General features: G+C 43.0%; 1 protein-coding gene across 1 annotated transcript in view; it reads left to right on the top strand.

Moving 5' to 3' along the window:
• Positions 1–14,976, top strand: part of LOC135540418 (SWI/SNF-related matrix-associated actin-dependent regulator of chromatin subfamily D member 1) — a 29,169-nt gene extending 14,193 nt beyond the window's left edge. Inside the window, exons 4-12 of the mRNA XM_064967039.1 lie at positions 2,693–2,815; positions 2,900–3,016; positions 3,230–3,331; positions 5,344–5,505; positions 6,273–6,370; positions 9,407–9,542; positions 11,183–11,305; positions 13,042–13,143; positions 14,668–14,976. Coding sequence (XP_064823111.1) covers positions 2,693–2,815; positions 2,900–3,016; positions 3,230–3,331; positions 5,344–5,505; positions 6,273–6,370; positions 9,407–9,542; positions 11,183–11,305; positions 13,042–13,143; positions 14,668–14,721 — 1,017 coding nt within the window. The 3' untranslated portion in view covers positions 14,722–14,976. The remainder of the gene's footprint in view (positions 1–2,692; positions 2,816–2,899; positions 3,017–3,229; positions 3,332–5,343; positions 5,506–6,272; positions 6,371–9,406; positions 9,543–11,182; positions 11,306–13,041; positions 13,144–14,667) is intronic.
• Positions 14,977–15,217: the final 241 nt, after the last annotated feature.

Here is a 15,217-nt window from a genome sequence, read left to right as displayed (position 1 = left end):
GACTGTGATATGGCCATTTCTTGGAGAGACCTCTTCCCCTCCAGGAGACTGTCAAACATGATGACAACACCACCCCAACAGGTGTTGCTAGGCAGCTTCAATGTAGTGCTCTTATTCTTCTCACTTTGCTTGGTGAGGTAGATTGCTGCTATAACTTGATGACCCTTCACATACCTAACCATTTCCTTGGTTATGTTGTAGAGTGTATCCATTGTTTTCAGTGCCATGATGTCCTTGAGGAGCAGATTCAATACATGAGCAGCACAGCCAATGGGGGTGATGTGAGGGTAGGACTCCTCCACTTTAGACCAAGCAACCTTCATGTTCGCAGCATTGTCTCACCAGTGCATATACCTTCTGTGGTCCAAGGTCATTGATGACTGCCTTCAGCTCATCTGCAATGTAGAGACCTGTGTGTCAGTTGTCCCTTGTGTCGGTGCTCTTGTAGAATACTGGTTGAGGGGTGGAGATGATATAGTTAATTATTCCTTGCCCACAAACATTCGACCACCCATCAGAGATGATTGCAATACAGTCTGCTTTCTTTATGATTTGCTTGACCTTGACTTGAACTCTGTTGAACTCTGCATCCAGCAAATGAGTAGATAAAGCATGTCTGGTTGGAGGGGTGTATGCTGAGCGAAGAACATTCAGAAATCTCTTCCAATAACCATCGCCTGTGAGCATCAGAGGTGAACCAGTTCCATACGCAGCTCGATCAAGACATTCATTGGCATTTCTCTGACTACGTTCCTCCATTGAGTCAAAAAAAATATTTTTTCCAGGAGGACCATGAGCTGTTGCTATCGATAAGGTGTCTGATTCCTCATTTTCACCTCGAATAGAAGTAGAGGGACTTTTGTCAGAGGTTGTTTGTTGTGAGCGCCGAGGGAACTTTATGCACTTGGCCAGATGATTCTGCATCTTTGTTGCATTCTTCACATATGATTTGGCACATTATTTGCAAATGTACACAGCTTTTACTTCTATATTAGCTGCAGTGAAATGTCTCTACACATCAGATAGTGCCCGTGGCATTTTCCTTACACCAATTTGTAAGTCGCTCTGGATAAGAGCGTCTGCTAAATGACTTAAATGTAAATGTAATTAGAAAAAAATGAGTAAAACAAAACAAATACAATTCCATGTACAGATAAATAGTTAAACAGTTGGATTAAGTAACTTTGTAAGATAAATGTTTTAAAATGAAAACTGTATGGAAACAGGTGAATTAACACTCCTCAGTTAGCAGGCTCAAGCTAAAACACACATGGTAGTAAAAACTAGCAGAAATTGTTAACAAGTTAGAAATGATTTAAACACACTTTGCTGTAGGCTACTATTTACTTGTTAACAAAAAAATGATGTGTGTCATATAAAATATTTTCACCCCACCCAGTATTGTAATCAAAACTTACCAGAAAGCATGTAGTCCTTGGCTCAGACAGTGTAGTAGTGTGGGCTCAGTAGCATCTCATTAGTGTGCGAGATCTTGAGAATCAGCTGCACATGTGATGGGAGAATGCACTGTGCATGCAGAGTGTTGCAATTCCATTGATTTTGGGATCTTTAACCTAACAGACCTATAATTGCCTTATATGTATCCCACAAAAAAAGTTCACTGTTATAAGTTAACTTTTTTTTGATTAATTTAAAGCTAAATTCACAAAATTCCTGGGCCTAATTTCCCATGGAAAATTTCCGGAAAAATTCAGGATAATTACTGAGAAAATTCCATATATCTGGAAAGTTTCCGACCCTTTGCAACCTTAAGTAGGATTTGATCTTAGTACTGTATGACGCTTTGCCTGTTGAATGGCGGCGGGCGTAGTGGGATTGGTGCTTTCCACTCCTTGAAAGTGACAGCTCCAGCCATTCGCTCAGTACGGATGTTGCCTGCAGGCCATGTCTTCTGGTTGGGATATGTACACCACATGACCAAAAATATGTGGACAACTTTTCGTCAGATCTCATTCCAAAAATCATTGGCATTAATATGGAGTTGCCCCCCCTTTGCTGCTGTAATGTTTTCCACTAGATGTTGGAACATTGCTGAAAAACAGCCCCAGGCCGTTATTCCTCCTCCACCAAACTTTACAGTTGGCACTGTGCATGCGTGAAGGTAGCATTATCCTTTGCTTGTTAACAGGAGATGTGGTCAGATTTGCCAAATGGAGTGCGAGGGAGAGCTTTGTATGAGTTTGTCTCTAAAGTAAAGGTGATCTAGATTATTTTTTTATTATTTATTTTTTTGCCTCCAGTTGCACACGTGAACATGCTGGAGGAAATTGGGTGACACTGATTTAGATTTTCCTGCACTAAAGTCCCTGGCCACTAGGGGGCGCCGCCTCGATGAAGATTAGATATTTTTGCTTATGGCCCTGTACAGCTCGTTGAGTTTGGTCTTAGTGCATCAGTTTGTGGTGGAAAATAGACGGCAGTCTCGAACGGAGCTCATCCAGTTTCTTCTCCGGTGATTGTACGTTCGCCAGTAGAATGGAGGGTAGAGGCAGTAGTTTTGTCAGGGCGCCCGCACGTCTGCCTTTTTTTCCCGTCGCCTTTTTCTCGTTCGGATCAAGGCTCAAGTCCGGGTTGAGTTTTTCCTGCTCATCACTTCCCATATTTTCCTCAGAAGATTATACACACGTTGATCGTGAAATTTCAACATGACTGATCTTTTTTTGTGTTTCAGCAAAAGCGAAAGCTTCGTATCTTCATATCCAACACGTTCAACCCTGCCAAGCCCGACGCTGAAGACGGGGATGGCACTGTAGCATCGTGGGAGCTGCGTGTCGAAGGACGCCTGCTTGAAGACGTACGACTAATTTACTAGTTGTATATGTTTGTGTTTTTATGTAACTTGGTGAAATGTGTCTGATTAAATGGTTTTCTTTCTCAGACTGCTGTGTCCAAGTATGAAGCCACCAAGCAGAAGAGGAAGTTCTCTTCCTTCTTCAAGTCTCTGGTCATCGAGTTGGACAAGGACCTCTATGGGCCTGACAATCACTTGGTCGAGGTAAAAACAAAAATATGTTTCAGATATATATATATAAAAAAATCTATGATTCAAATTTATTTTCATGAACAATGTAAAGCGAATTGCAACCGCCGCCCTTCTTAACCACTTTCTCTATTGTAGTCTTGGTAATGAGATAGTGTTCTAAAGAAACCAAAAACAAATAACTACTAAAAAAAATATAACGACTAAAGTTATTTCCTATTGTTATAGTGGCACAGGACTGCGACCACTCAGGAAACAGACGGGTTCCAGGTGAAGAGGCCTGGGGATGTGGGCGTACGCTGCACTGTCCTGCTGATGCTGGACTACCAGGTAAACACATTATTACCACTGTCCTGCTGATGCTGGACTACCAGGTAAACACATTATTACTACTGTCCAGGGGATGTGGGCGTACGCTGCACTGTCCTGCTGATGCTGGACTACCAGGTAAACACATTATTACTACTGTCCAGGGGATGTGGGCGTACGCTGCACTGTCCTGCTGATGCTGGACTACCAGGTAAACACATTACTACCAGGTAAACACATTATTACCACTGTCCTGCTGATGCTGGACTACCAGGTAAACACATTACTACCAGGTAAACACATTATTACCACTGTCCTGCTGATGCTGGACTACCAGGTAAACACATTACTACTACTGTCCAGGGGATGTGGGCGTACGCTGCACTGTCCTGCTGATGCTGGACTACCAGGTAAACACATTATTACCACTGTCCTGCTGATGCTGGACTACCAGGTAAACACATGATTACTACTGTCCTGCTGATGCTGGACTACCAGGTAAACACATTATTACCACTGTCCTGCTGATGCTGGACTACCAGGTAAACACATTATTACTACTGTCCTGCTGATGCTGGACTACCAGGTAAAAACACATTATTACTACTGTCCTGCTGATGCTGGACTACCAGGTAAAAACACATTATTACTACTGTCCTGCTGATGCTGCACTACCAGGTAAAACACGTCATTACACTGAGTACGTTTACATGCACGGTAATAATTCCATATTAAACTGATTATGGCAGTAAACAGATTATGCGATAGTCTAACACACCTTACTCTGCGCTTATCTTAATTGGCGTTTTGTCAAAATTGAAGTTAAAACACCTGGTTTTCTGTAAACACACAGTCCAGTTCAAAGTCCAGTTCTCTATTGTAGTCTTAGTAATGAGATAGTGTTGTGAAAGAAACCAAAAACAAATAACTACTAAAAAAAATATAACGACTAAAGTTATTTCCTATTGTTAATAGTGGCACAGGACCTCTGCGCTTATCTTAATTGGCGTTTTGTCAAAATTGAAGTTAAAACACCTGGTTTTCTGTAAACACACAGTCCAGTTCAAAGTGAATGATGTCAGGCCCTACTGTCTGTAAACACACAGTCCAGTTCATAGTGAATGATGACAGGACCTACTGCCTGTAAACACACTGTCCAGTTCATAGTGAATGATGACAGGCCCTACTGCCTGTAAACACACAGTCCAGTTCATAGTGAATGATAACAGGCCCTACTGCCTGTAAACACACAGTCCAGTTCATAGTGAATGATGACAGGCCCTACTGCCTGTAAACACACTGTCCAGTTCATAGTGAATGATGACAGGCCCTACTGCCTGTAAACACACTGTCCAGTTCATAGTGAATGATGACAGGCCCTACTGCCTGTAAACACACAGTCCAGTTCATAGTGAATGATGGCAGGTCCTACTGCCTGTAAACACACAGTCCAGTTCATAGTGAATGATGGCAGGACCTTATAGCAAATGGCTTATTTGCATATAGACCTACTGTAGCTCTGATTGGCTATGATGCACCGCTCTGAGTCCGGTCCCAGACAAGACAGGCTTTTATTAGGTTTTATTTACTGCAGTGTCTATTATTTGTCCAAATGTATGGCCACTTTCCCCTCTCTCTATATTGCTATAGAATTGTCTCAAATGCCTGACTATAGCGTCATTCCCAAACATTCAATGACTTTCTGAACATGTGTAAATGAGGTTGTCTGTGCTTGCTTCAGAATGTAAACAAAGGTATCATATTCTTCTTTTGGGTATATATGAACAGATTTATATACGATTTAATGTTGATCTAAAGGCCTGTCAGTTACACTTTAAATGGTGTCATGTTGATGTTCTGTTCATTTTTTTTATTTATTGAATTCAATATGAACCAGGTGTTTTCATCAGCAGGGCCTTTCTATATCTCTCCCAAATACATTCTTGTCATTTGAGTCGCTTTTCGGAGACTTTTCAATTTGATGGTGTAATGTCACTGCTAATTTCACCTCTCCATACCTTCCCCTTTCCCAGCCCCCTCAGTTCAAGTTGGACCCCCGTCTGGCCCGTATGTTGGGGATCCACACCCAGACCAGGCCGGTCATCATCCAGGCACTCTGGCAGTATGTTAAGACCCACAAGCTGCAGGACCCCCACGAGAGAGAGTTCATCAACTGTGACAAGTACCTGCAGCAGGTGAGAGTTCATCAACTGTGACAAGTACCTGCAGCAGGTGAGAGTTCATCAACTGTGACAAGTACCTGCAGCAGGTCAGAGTTCATCAACTGTGACAAGTACCTGCAGCAGGTCAGAGTTCATCAACTGTGACAAGTACCTGCAGCAGGTCAGAGTTCATCAAACTGCAGCAGGTCAGAGTTTCATGACAGTACCTGCAGCAGGTCAGAGTGACAAGTACCTGCAGCAGGTCAGAGTTCATCAACTGTGACAAGTACCTGCAGCAGGTCAGAGTTCATCAACTGTGACAAGTACCTGCAGCAGGTCAGAGAGTTCATCAACTGTGACAAGTACCTGCAGCAGGTCAGCGAGCAGCAAGTGGCCCCGTGGGCTAGTTGGTAGGGGATGGCGCTTGTAACGGCAGGGTTGTGGGTTCGATTCGCATGCGGGACCAGTACAAAACCGTCTCCTATGTTCACAGCTGGGAGATACAAGGCTTTCTTAGGGAGAGTATCTTTTCCCCACCTTTTGTATCTGTAATGTTAAGGCAGAGTTAAATAATCTAATGGACGTTGTGCAATGTAATTTGCCATTTCATAATCTTTATGGTTAAGGGTAAATGGGCCAGGGAATATTGTCCTTAGCCTAAACACACTCTAGACCTCCAACAAATAGCAATCCTTATGAACTGTCCAAAGCTGAAACATAAAACGCACAATGCTGAATCTTTGCATGTCTGGTTCTTGAGTAAATTAATGAGGTTCTGTTTTATCTAATTTTTTTTCTAGATCTTTGAGGCCCAGCGTATGAAGTTCTCTGAGATCCCCCAGCGTCTCCATGCTCTCCTGATGCCTCCAGAACCCATCATCATTAACCATGTCATCAGGTAGGCCTCTAACCCATCATTAACCATGTCATCAGGTAGGCCTCTAACCCATTATTAACCATGTCATCAGGTAGGCCTCTAACCCATTATTAACCATGTCATCAGGTAGGCCTGGTAGGCCTCTAACCCAGCATTAACCATGTCATCAGGTAGACCTCTAACCCATCATTAACCATGTCATCAGGTAGGCCTCTAACCCATTATTAACCATGTCATCAGGTAGGCCTCTAACCCATCATTAACCATGTCATCAGGTAGGGCTGGTAGGCCTCTAACCCATCATTAACCATGTCATCAGGTAGGCCTCTAACCCATCATTAACCATGTCATCAGGTAGGCCTCTAACCCATTATTAACCATGTCATCAGGTAGGCCTCTAACCCATTATTAACCATGTCATCAGGTAGGCCTCTAACCCATCATTAACCATGTCATCAGGTAGGCCTCTAACCCATCATTAACCATGTCATCAGGTAGGGCTGGTAGGCCTCTAACCCATTATTAACCATGTCATCAGGTAGGCCTCTAACCCATCATTAACCATGTCATCAGGTAGGCCTCTAACCCATTATTAACCATGTCATCAGGTAGGTCTGGTAGGCCTCTAACCCATCATTAACCATGTCATCAGGTAGGCCTCTAACCCATCATTAACCATGTCATCAGGTAGGGCTGGTAGGCCTCTAACCCATCATTAACCATGTCATCAGGTAGGGCTGGTAGGCCTCTAACCCATCATTAACCATGTCATCAGGTAGGCCTCTAACCCATCATTAACCATGTCATCAGGTAGACCTCTAACCCATTATTAACCATGTCATCAGGTAGGCCTCTAACCCATCATTAACCATGTCATCAGGTAGGGCTGGTAGGCCTCTAGCCCATTATTAACCATGTCATCAGGTAGGGCTGGTAGGCCTCTAACCCATTATTAACCATGTCATCAGGTAGGCCTCTAACCCATTATTAGCCATGTCATCAGGTAGGCCTCTAACCCATTATTAGCCATGTCATCAGGTAGGCCTCTAACCCATTATTAACCATGTCATCAGGTAGGTCTCTAACCCATCATTAACCATGTCATCAGGTAGGGCTGGTAGGCCTCTAACCCATTATTAACCATGTCATCAGGTAGGGCTGGTAGGCCTCTAACCCATCATTAACCATGTCATCAGGTAGGCCTCTAACCCATCATTAACCATGTCATCAGGTAGGCCTCTAACCCATTATTAACCATGTCATCAGGTAGGCCTCTAACCCATCATTAACCATGTCATCAGGTAGGTCTGGTAGGCCTCTTAACCCATCATTAACCATGTCATCAGGTAGGCCTCTAACCCATTATTAACCATGTCATCAGGTAGGTCTGGTAGGCCTCTAACCCATCATTAACCATGTCATCAGGTAGGGCTGGTAGGCCTCTAACCCATCATTAACCATGTCATCAGGTAGACCTCTAACCCATTATTAACCATGTCATCAGGTAGGCCTCTAACCCATCATTAACCATGTCATCAGGTAGGGCTGGTAGGCCTCTAGCCCATTATTAACCATGTCATCAGGTAGGGCTGGTAGGCCTCTAACCCATTATTAACCATGTCATCAGGTAGGCCTCTAACCCATTATTAGCCATGTCATCAGGTAGGCCTCTAACCCATTATTAGCCATGTCATCAGGTAGGCCTCTAACCCATTATTAACCATGTCATCAGGTAGGTCTCTAACCCATCATTAACCATGTCATCAGGTAGGGCTGGTAGGCCTCTAACCCATTATTAACCATGTCATCAGGTAGGGCTGGTAGGCCTCTAACCCATCATTAACCATGTCATCAGGTAGGCCTCTAACCCATCATTAACCATGTCATCAGGTAGGCCTCTAACCCATTATTAACCATGTCATCAGGTAGGCCTCTAACCCATCATTAACCATGTCATCAGGTAGGTCTGGTAGGCCTCTTAACCCATCATTAACCATGTCATCAGGTAGGCCTCTAACCCATTATTAACCATGTCATCAGGTAGGTCTGGTAGGCCTCTAACCCATCATTAACCATGTCATCAGGTAGGCCTCTAACCCATCATTAACCATGTCATCAGGTAGGGCTGGTAGGCCTCTAACCCATCATTAACCATGTCATCAGGTAGACCTCTAACCCATTATTAACCATGTCATCAGGTAGGCCTCTAACCCATCATTAACCATGTCATCAGGTAGGCCTCTAACCCATTATTAGCCATGTCATCAGGTAGGCCTCTAACCCATCATTAACCATGTCATCAGGTAGGCCTCTAACCCATTATTAACCATGTCATCAGGTAGGTCTCTAACCCATCATTAACCATGTCATCAGGTAGGGCTGGTAGGCCTCTAACCCATTATTAACCATGTCATCAGGTAGGGCTGGTAGGCCTCTAACCCATCATTAACCATGTCATCAGGTAGGCCTCTAACCCATTATTAACCATGTCATCAGGTAGGGCTGGTAGGCCTCTAACCCATCATTAACCATGTCATCAGGTAGGGCTGGTAGGCCTCTAGCCCATTATTAACCATGTCATCAGGTAGGGCTGGTAGGCCTCTAACCCATCATTAACCATGTCATCAGGTAGGCCTGGTAGGCCTCTAACCCATCATTAACCATGTCATCAGGTAGGCCTCTAACCCATCATTAACCATGTCATCAGGTAGGCCTCTAACCCATCATTAACCATGTCATCAGGTAGGCCTCGTTGTGTCCTCGTCACTAGGGTCCAGAGTGTTTGCGTGGTCCGGGGAAAAACTCTGGGCCCTTTTTTTATAACTCTCTAAGCTCAGATCAGATCTCAATGCCTACGGAATTGTTCAAGTGTCTCAGGGACCACATTTAATATGATATAGAACTCTTCTGAGATGTGCAGCGTGACTGCAAGAACTGACAATCTGAAACGAACCCAATAACATGGACTCTGAACTAAATAACTAAATTCTGTCTCTACAGATAGACGACTGCATGATCTAACACTCTCTTTCTCTCTCTCTCTCTGTGTGTCTACAGTGTGGATCCCAACGACCAGAAGAAGACGGCCTGCTATGACATCGATGTGGAGGTGGACGACACTCTCAAGACCCAGATGAACTCTTTCCTCCTGTCCACCGCCAGCCAGCAGGAGATAGCTGGCCTGGACAACAAGGTATGTATGGAGCTCATAGTTGAAAGTCTTCCGTGTTTCATTGGTTTTCACGGGACTGAATCTAGAGCCTAGACACTTATGGTAAGCTATTCCGAGGCTGTGTGACTGAGGCAATAAACAGCTGTTCTTCCACACTCCTTTTTGTTACACTCTGCTATTGTACAGACATTGGAAGAGTGTGAAAAATAAGAGGTGAACTAGGAACAGACTGTACAGAGAAACTCACTGAACCTGAAATCAAACAACAAATAGACAGCCCTCCTCCCCCTCTCCAACTTCCAGCAGCCTACTTCGAGGTCAGACTGTTAATACAGAATAAAGAACAAGACCCCACAGGATGGACTCTGACACACAAACACACACACTGTTACGAGCATTGGCTGCATGTCTCATTGCTGTGATTGTAGAGAGAGCAGAGCTGAGGTCAGAGAGACCCTGGCGAGCTGCTGTGGCAAAGGCCAATGAAACACAGCAAATTTACAAGACAACTGTCATGATACTACTACTTTACTGAGTGAGGAGCACTCGATAACAATGTTCAACTACAGGGACTACAGGTGACTAGCTAAATCTGGAGAAAAAATTGTTTCGGGCCCGATTCATTTATTTTTTTGCCTGATTATTTTTTCCTTTCACCAAATTCCGTTTTCTTTTTCCAGGTTTTTCTTTGTATGTTTTTGCTCTCAAATTAGCTTTTAAAAATGAGCCCATAAATCTAGGCCCTGTCTAAACTGGGGGGGTGTATCCTACTAAACGACATGCAATTGTTTTAAGCAGATCATACCAAGGATCATTTAGCTATTTGATTTGGAATTTTAAGACCCCTTGAAGTATTCAAAAAAAAATATATATATATATAAAACATTTTTTTTTTTTTTTTTTTCATTTGGCCTTACTGCTATTAGCCCCATACCATTTTTGGTGTATTTGATTAGGATCCCCATTAGCTGTTGCAAAAGCAGCAGCTACTCTTCCTGGGATCCACATGAAACAACAACAACATAATACAGAACATCATTAGACAAAAACAGCTCAAGGACAGAGGTACATCAATTTTAACAAATGCAATGAATAACAGATTAATTAACTACATGGAACAACAGACCCCCCCCCCCTGTCCTATATCTGAGCGATAAGAAAGATCGGGAACCTTTTTTTTCTCTCTTTGTTTTTGTTATTTAACCCCATATTTTTGGCTCTAAAGTCTCCATATAAACTTCCATTGATTTTTTTTTTTAATCTTGTGCCGGGGGACCCTTCCTTCAGACGAGTCTTGTGAGGCCTGTGGATCACAGGTGGATCATACTAGTGTGCAGCCCTAACTGTTCGGACGCTACAGACTGAAGTTGGCAGATCGGCTGTACTGTATTGTTGAATGACAACAAATACATTCTTGAAGAATCCCTACTGTTGGACCCATCACCGACGAAGGGGAGTAGAAGTCTGCTCCGAACTTCAGCTTGCGTCCAGGAAAAACTCACCGAAGTCCAAAACTAACAAATACGTCACAAAATGTGGTCATATATGCTCGAACTCTACTGAACTGTTTCGGGCTGGGAAGCATGCAGACGCCTTACAACGATAGTGTATTTAAATGTTGAGCTAGGCTTGACCCTCGGATCTCTCTTCTCCCCCTGTAGATCCATGAGACCATAGAGACGATCAACCAGCTGAAGACCCAGAGAGAGTTCATGTTGAGCTTCGCCAGAGACCCCCAGGGCTTCATCAACGACTGGCTGCAATCACAGTGCCGGGACCTCAAGGTACACACACACACCACACAGACAGACAGAGAGGTACTTCTGGGCTTTATCAATGGCTTGCTGCGGTCACCGTGCAGGGAACTCAAGGTAACCTAACAGGAAAACACCTCTCTATGGGACCTCAAAGTAAACTATGAACTGAACTCTGTGGAACTGGTGCTTCAGATGACGAAATGAGGCCCCCCATGTGTGGGGGGAGCAGCAATGTTATGTGTACAGGCCTCTTTTCTTAACTTGTAAGGTAACTCAAACAGCTCTCTAGTGCTGCCCAGTTACTGATTACACTTTATGTAATACCTCCCATCTGGGTCATGTTCATTAAGAAGAAAATGCATTGAAATTAACTAAAATGGAGAGGTACTACTTGAACTTGTCCAATAAAAACACAGATTGTTGGTTTCTTTTGCAAAGCATTTTGCTCTGTGTCTTACTGAACATGACCCTTTCCTTGTGGAGTAATAGACTTAGTTAGCTGTTAGCACTAGCTAACTGCCATGTACGAATGTTAGCTATTAACACATTCTAGCTGCCATTGATGTATGTTAGTGATTAGCACTAGCTAGCTGCCATGGATGTATGTTAGCCGTTAGCACTAGCTAGCTGCCATGGATGTATTTTGGTCATTAGCACTAGCTAGCTGCCATGTATGTATGTTAGCCGTTAGCACTAGCTAGCTGCCATGGATGTATGTTAGCCGTTAGCAGTAGCTAGCTGCCATGGATGTATGTTAGCTATTAACACAGTCTAGCTGCCATTGATGTATGTTAGCCATTAGCACTAGCTAGCTGCCATTGATGTATGTTAGCCGTTAGCACTAGCTAGCTGCCATGGATGTATGTTAGCCGTTAGCTGTTCCACATTTAGTGTTTTGTTCAGCTGATTCTTGGAGGAGGACCAAACACCACACTGACTGGACTGCCAATGACAACGAGAAACTAAGGGGTGAATCTAGCTGAATCCAGTCCAAAGTTCATGGATATTTCTTCTCCCCCTCTGAAAATGCAGCCTTCCGCATGGTTACCTGGAACCCAGTAACCTTGGTTGTCCTTATGCAAGAACATGCCAGAGTGAATGAAGATGTGTTTTATGCAGCCTGTGGAATACTTCCCATTCGAAACAGTTTGGTCATATACTATGACGTTTTTGTTCGTTTTGATGTTCTGCTGTTTATTTTTTTTTCGGCTGTTCGAGCACACAATATTATTTATTGAGGAAAGTCTTAAGTTTTTTTTGGTACCTGAAGTCTACGCCCATTCGTCTGTGATTGGCCAACAGTAATACTCCTAGTTGGAGTGGCAATGAATTGTTTGTTGGCATTCAACGAGAGACAGATTTATCTTAGATTAATTAAGACTATTTTGAGGAAGTGTATACTGGCTATGTTGATACGGCGTCTCGAGGGACAAACATTAATATTGCTGCTATAAGCCAAGTTATTTTCAGGGAGTCCTGCTCGGAGCAAACCAAACCTAGTATGCTTTACACAGATGGTCCCAGAGCGGACTTTTTGACCACAAGATAGGGTTGATGTTGCCTTCTTGCCACAGGTCCACCCCTGGTAAAGATATTTCCGATCTCAATAGAATTTTACTTGTATGAAAAGATAAATATAGATAACATTAACATGCATGATGCTTTTAGTGCGTAAACAACAACACGTTATACCTGTAGACTTTTTAATGAAGTGTCACTAAAAGTTTAAAGTTTCTAATGTACATGTGATAATGTTTTTACAGACTATGACTGATGTTGTTGCGAACCCAGAAGAAGAGAGGAGAGCCGAATTCTATTTCCAACCCTGGGCCCAGGAGGCCGTGTGTCGCTACTTCTACTCCAAGGTAACGCCCTCACCTCCCTCCATTCTGTATGTTGCTACTTCTACTCCCAAGGTAACCTCCTCACCTCTCTCCATTCTGTATGTTGCTACTTCTACTCCAAGCTAACCTCCTCACCTCTCTCCATTCTGTATGTTGCTACTTCTACTCCAAGGTAACCTCCTCACCTCTCTCCATTCTGTGTGTCGCTACTTCTACTCCCAAGGTAACCTCCTCACCTCTCTCCATTCTGTATGTTGCTACTTCTACTCCCAAGGTAACCTCCTCACCTCTCTCCATTCTGTATGTTGCTACTTCTACTCCCAAGGTATCCTCCTCACCTCTCTCCATTCTGTATGTTGCTACTTCTACTCCCAAGGTAACCTCCTCACCTCTCTCCATTCTGTATGTTGCTACTTCTACTCCCAAGGTAACCTCCTCACCTCTCTCCATTCTGTATGTTGCTACTTCTACTCCAAGGTAACCTCCTCACCTCTCTCCATTCTGTATGTTGCTACTTCTACTCCAAGGTAACCTCCTCACCTCTCTCCATTCTGTATGTTGCTACTTCTACTCCCAAGGTAACCTCTTCACCTCTCTCCATTCTGTATGTTGCTACTTCTACTCCAAGGTAACCTCCTCACCTCTCTCCATTCTGTATGTTGCTACTTCTACTCCCAATTCTTCACTCTCTCCATTCTGTATGTTGCTACTTCTACTCCCAAGCTAACCTCCTCACCTCTCTCCATTCTGTATGTTGCTACTTCTACTCCAAGCTAACCACCTCACCTCTGCCATTCATTCCCCAAGGGCATTACCTGCCCTACTCCCAAATACTTACAATCATTACCTCTCTCCATTCTGTATCCCAAGGTAACTGTTCACCTCTCTACTGCATTCTACTGCTATTTACCTAGCATTACCTGCAGCATTCCCCATGAAGGGTCATCATTGCTGCTATTTACCTAGCAGTTTTTACCTACTATTTACCTAGCATTACCTGCTATTTACCTAGCATTACTTTATTTACCTAGCATTTCCTGCTATTTACCTAGCATTACCTGCTATTTACCTAGCATTACCTGCTATTTACCTAGCATTACCTGCTATTTACCTAGCATTACCTGCTATTTACCTAGCATTACCTGCTATTTACCTAGCATTACCTGCTATTTACCTAGCATTTCCTGCTATTTACCTAGCATTACCTGCTATTTACCTAGCATTTCCTGCTATTTACCTAGCAATTCCTGCTATTTACCTAGCAATTCCTGCTATTTACCGAGCAATTCCTGCTATTTACCGAGCATTTCCTGCTATTTACCGAGCAATTCCTGCTATTTACCGAGCAATTCCTGCTATTTACCGAGCAATTCCTGCTATTTACCTAGCATTACATGGTATTCCTTTCACTTATAACACATGCTCTAATCTGTTCTAAAGTGCCATATGAAATTGAAAATTGGATTACCATTTCTGAAATGTAATATTGTTCTTTATCTACATTTTTAATCTTTTAATTTGTGTTTCTTTAAAAATGTATTTCAGGTCCAACAGAGGCGTCAGGAGCTGGAACAGGCCCTCGGAATCAGAAACACCTAGACAAGATTATGTCAAAGGAAAGTGGGTCAACAGAGGAAATGAAGTGGCTGTTCTCTCTGGGAGGACGAAAAGAGAAGTTTGGGACATTCATATTTATAAATACACTGCTGATTTTTGCAAAACGCTTAGATAAAACATCTTCGATATAGACTGCTTTACTGCTGATGGTAACTGTAGGATATATTTTAACATCAACTAGCAGCTGTTATGGTTATGTATTAAATGTTTGATTGCTACTTACTTTTTTATATTTGTCCCAGTAAAATATATTTTGACTTATTTTCTTTCAATGGTCTATCTCTGTTTAACCCCCAAAGCATTTATTTTCTGTGCTGAACTCTCTCACAGATCTTGAATCTATATTTTCAGGCCTAAGTGAGGTTGAAATTACCCCCAACTAAGTATTGATGCTACTTCACAATAACTAATATTGGATATTTTAAGTAAGGGGCTTCAATTAATGTTGTAACATTTGGCCAAGGTGAAAGAGCATTGG

The sequence above is a fragment of the Oncorhynchus masou genome, chromosome 5 (assembly GCF_036934945.1).
Source record: "Oncorhynchus masou masou isolate Uvic2021 chromosome 5, UVic_Omas_1.1, whole genome shotgun sequence".
NCBI lineage: Eukaryota > Metazoa > Chordata > Actinopteri > Salmoniformes > Salmonidae > Oncorhynchus > Oncorhynchus masou.
Note: the sequence above shows the minus strand (reverse complement) of the source record. Positions and strands in the feature narration are given on the sequence as shown.